Source organism: Thermobia domestica, chromosome 17 (genome assembly GCF_964235325.1).
Source record: "Thermobia domestica chromosome 17, izTheDome1.hap1.1, whole genome shotgun sequence".
Classification (NCBI taxonomy): Eukaryota; Metazoa; Arthropoda; class Insecta; order Zygentoma; family Lepismatidae; genus Thermobia; species Thermobia domestica.
Genome location: NC_137470.1, coordinates 49,297,991 through 49,302,009, shown reverse-complemented (window position 1 = coordinate 49,302,009; position 4,019 = coordinate 49,297,991). Strand labels below are relative to the sequence as shown.

Sequence of the window (4,019 nt, the reverse complement as noted above, 5' to 3'; positions counted from 1 at the left end):
TCAAGATGAGGATATACATCATCCGTGTGAAGTTTGTGGACAGCGAGAACATATTTTTCAAGATGATCCGATCAATGCCTTTCTTGCGTATTTACGTCAACCACGACCCAGCATCAAACTTATTGTATCTTTGGCACATAACTGTAAGGGATATGATGGTCATTTTATTCTTAAATCTTTAGTGGAAGAACATGAATTGAAACCTACTTTGATCTTGAACGGAGCAAAAATTTTAAGCATGAAAGTGAATCACTTATCGTTTATTGACTCCTTAAATTTCATGCCAATGGCTTTAAGTAAATTATCCAAGGCATTTCATTTACCAGCGACCAAAGGATATTTTCCACACTTTTTTAATACTGCTGCAAATCAAACGTATGTGGGAAAATTACCGGACATCCATTATTATGGTGCAGATGAAATGAAAGTGGATGAACGAGAAAAATTCATGACATGGTATAACGAACACCAGAACGATACGTTTATTTTCCAAAAAGAATTGGTAAACTATTGTATCCAGGACGTCAACGTACTTCGATTGGCTTGTATATCTTTCATGACCACTTTTGAACAAGAAACTCACGTCAATCCTTTCCTGGAGGCTATCACTTTGGCGAGTGCGTGCAATTTAGTATTTCGACGAAATTTCTTAAAACCTAATACTATTAGCATTCTCCCTGCACGTGGATATCGTCACAGAAACAATCAGTCACGGATTGCTTTGCAGTGGCTTGCCTACATGGAGGAAAAAGAGGGTCATTCAATTCAACATGCTGCGAGAGGAAAAGAAGTTTATGTTGCTGGTTTTCATCTGGACGGTTACTACCAAGATCCTGACACTAAAGAGAAACACGTGTATGAATTTGAAGGGTGCAGATTCCACGGCTGTCCTCTATGTGTCCCTACAGGCCGTGATCAACCCATTTATGAGAACTCCGAAGAAACAATGAACTATCGCTACGAGAGAACACAGCGTAAAATGAAATTATTACGATCCATGGGATATAAAGTACATGAAATGTGGGAATGTGAATTTCGTCAAGTGTTAAAATCCAATCCAGCATTGGCCTCTTCTTTAAGCACACATCCTTATACTAATAAGACACCATTAAATCCAAGAGACAGCTTCTATGGTGGCCGTGTTAATGCCATTAAATTGTACCACGTCGCAAATGAAAATGAAGGCGAAGAAATAAAATTCTTGGATATCGTCTCCCTGTATCCTTATGTGAATAAATGTGGACGGTATCCAATAGGGCATCCACGAATATATCTACAGGGAGATCCAGAAATGCCCGACATTCAAGATGTCAACGGATTAGTCAAGTTGAAGATCTTGCCTAGCAGAAATGTGTTTCATCCAGTACTGCCATTTCGCTCAAATAAGAAGTTGTTGTTTCCACTTTGTGCTGCCTGTGCCACAGCATTAAATCAAGATTCTGAATGTACACATTCGGACAGTGAACGAAGTCTAACAGGAACGTGGGTGTCCTATGAAATTCAAAAAGCCATTGAACTTGGGTATCAAGTCATTGAAATTTACGAAATTTGGGATTACGACATCACCGTATATGATCCAGAAACCAAGACTGGCGGATTATTCAGCGAATACATTAACACATTTTTGAAATCTAAGCTGGAAGCTTCTGGTTGGCCTACCAATTGCGTCACCGAAGAAGAAAAGCAGCAGTATATCCAAGTGGTACAACAACGGGAAGGCATAACTTTAGATGCAGCAAATATAATGACAAATTCAGCACGTCGTAGTCTTGCAAAACTCTGTTTGAATGCCTTCTGGGGACGACTCGCTATAAGAGACAATTTCAGCCAAACGACCATCATTAACGACCCCAAAGAACTGTATCAGAAATTAACTGCTCCAGATATAAAAGTCAACCAAATTTTACCTGTTAACGATTCGATGTTATACCTTTATTGGCAGTATGAAGATGATGTTCCAGTACAAAATAACAATGCTAATGTTGTCCTTGGAGCATTTACAACGTGTCAAGCTCGTCTGGAACTCTACAAATATTTAGAACTGCTGCAAGAAAGAGTGCTATATTTCGATACAGATTCAGTGATATTCACGCAGCGACCATCACAGCCCACAATAGAACCAGAAGTATTTCTTGGTTCAATGTCAAATGAACTGGAATCAATTGGACCAAAAGCATACATTAAAAAAATTCGTGTCTGGTGGCCCAAAACAGTACGCCTTGGAAATCTACAACCCCGACACGAAATCAACCAGTTATGTATGCAAAATTCGTGGATTCACACTCAATTATACTGCAAGTCAAAAGTTAAATTTCAATAGTCTGGAGCAAATGATCGTAAATCAATCGAGTGAAAAAATCTCCATTAGCACGCCGCACAAAATTTACAGAACCCACGATCATCATCTTGTCACAAAACCTGAAGAAAAGAAGTACAGTTTCAACTATAAAAAACGCCGATTAATACCAGACACATACGAGACATTGCCCTATGGGTATAAAAAAGCCAGAACAGAATAACAGCCATATTTTCCCCTAATCCCACCAACATCACCTCCCAAAGACGGGGCAAAGAATCAACGCAACACGGGACATGCTTCAACGAGGCCACAGCGGAAACAAAACTCAGATGACATCACCTTGCAGAAACCCGTGGAGAAAAAAAAAAGGAATTCAGGTACGTCACATTTGCGTTTCTTTTCTCACCTCACTCTCTCTTGATCAGTTAGTTCGATGTTAATAATCTGTTTTTCTTCTTTCACAGGAAACAAAATAAATATTACCATGTATATTCATATGTTTTATTTTCTCTTTACAGAATTTGTACCCGTCACGGACACGTCTTCCTTTGAAGAAAAGAAATTCTGTATTCTCTTTCACATGCTAAAAATAAATGTACAAAAACATGATTCTGTGTTTTTTATTTCACATCCTAAAATCAAATTCTTTTTCCTGTACTGCGATTTCAATTTCTTTTTCTGAATCAGTTTACCGGTAAAATAAATCAATGTTTTACGAAAAAAAATCAAACTAAATTTTTGTTTCAGAAAATTTTTAGTGTACGAAAAAAAAACTGATTCAGAAAATTTTTGTGTACGAAAAAAAAATGTTTTCAGAAAAATTTTTTGTGTACGAAAACAAAATTCTGTTTCAGAATTTTTTTGTGTGTACAAAACAAAAACTGTTTCAGAAAAATTTTTATGTACAAACAAAATTCTGTTTCAGAAAAATTTTTATGTACAAACAAAATTCTGTTTCAGAAAAATTTTTGTGTGCAAAACAAAAATCAGTTTTCGTCACGAAACTGCTCCGACTAAATGAATCGATTCATTCTGATAGTGTTGGCAACACTGGAAAAATTTCGGTAAGTATCGCTCAGACCCTGAGTTACAGCGAACACAACTAGATTCGAACCAGCAACCTTACATGTCTGATTCATCTCTAAATACAGCCAACTAAACAATAAGATTATGTGTATACGTCAATGCTAGCACTGAGTCAACAAGGTTTTCTTCAAGGTCAAAGTTGCACACGAAGTAAAAAAGATGACAACGCAGATCTTCTGTCTTTCTATATGAAACATAAACCTAGTATAAACTGCTCGCACTGAAATGTGTAATGTAACATAATCTGCTCGTCTTCTTTTCATACGCGAAACTGTTCGCACTGAATGGAGTACGACGGCTCAGCGCTTCAATCCACAACGAAGTAAGTTCATGTTTCCTCCTATCATTTTTCATCATCGTTTCAAGGGGACGTTAAACTCAACATTTCCAAGAATCGAACTCGGGACCATGACATAGTAATCAACAAACTGAACTTCTCAATCGAGTATGGTGACTTATGATGTTTTCTCATTTCTCATCATCGTTTCAAGGGAACGTTAACATTTCCTGAAACTAACACCTAGAATCAAACTCGGGACCATTGCATAGTAATCAACACACGTGTACGATGGCTCAGCGATTGTCTCTAGTGTATGAGGTCACTGCTTCAATCCTCAGTCAAGTAGGTTCATGT

General features: G+C 37.5%; 1 protein-coding gene across 1 annotated transcript; it reads left to right on the top strand.

Annotated features, from left to right (window-relative positions):
* The first annotated feature begins 469 nt into the window (after window positions 1-469).
* On the top strand, window positions 470-2,839 carry LOC145674278 (uncharacterized). The gene is made up of 2 exons (XM_081744124.1): window positions 470-2,676; window positions 2,818-2,839. The coding sequence occupies exon 1, from the start codon at window positions 557-559 to the stop codon at window positions 2,318-2,320; it is 1,764 nt and encodes a 587-aa protein (XP_081600250.1). The 5' UTR covers window positions 470-556; the 3' UTR covers window positions 2,321-2,676; window positions 2,818-2,839.
* The last annotated feature ends 1,180 nt before the right edge of the window (window positions 2,840-4,019 follow it).

Bases quoted from the DNA above. Each gene is read 5' to 3' on its own strand.
- LOC145674278 (XM_081744124.1), top strand. From the start codon at position 557: ATGACCACTTTTGAACAAGAAACTCACGTCAATCCTTTCCTGGAGGCT.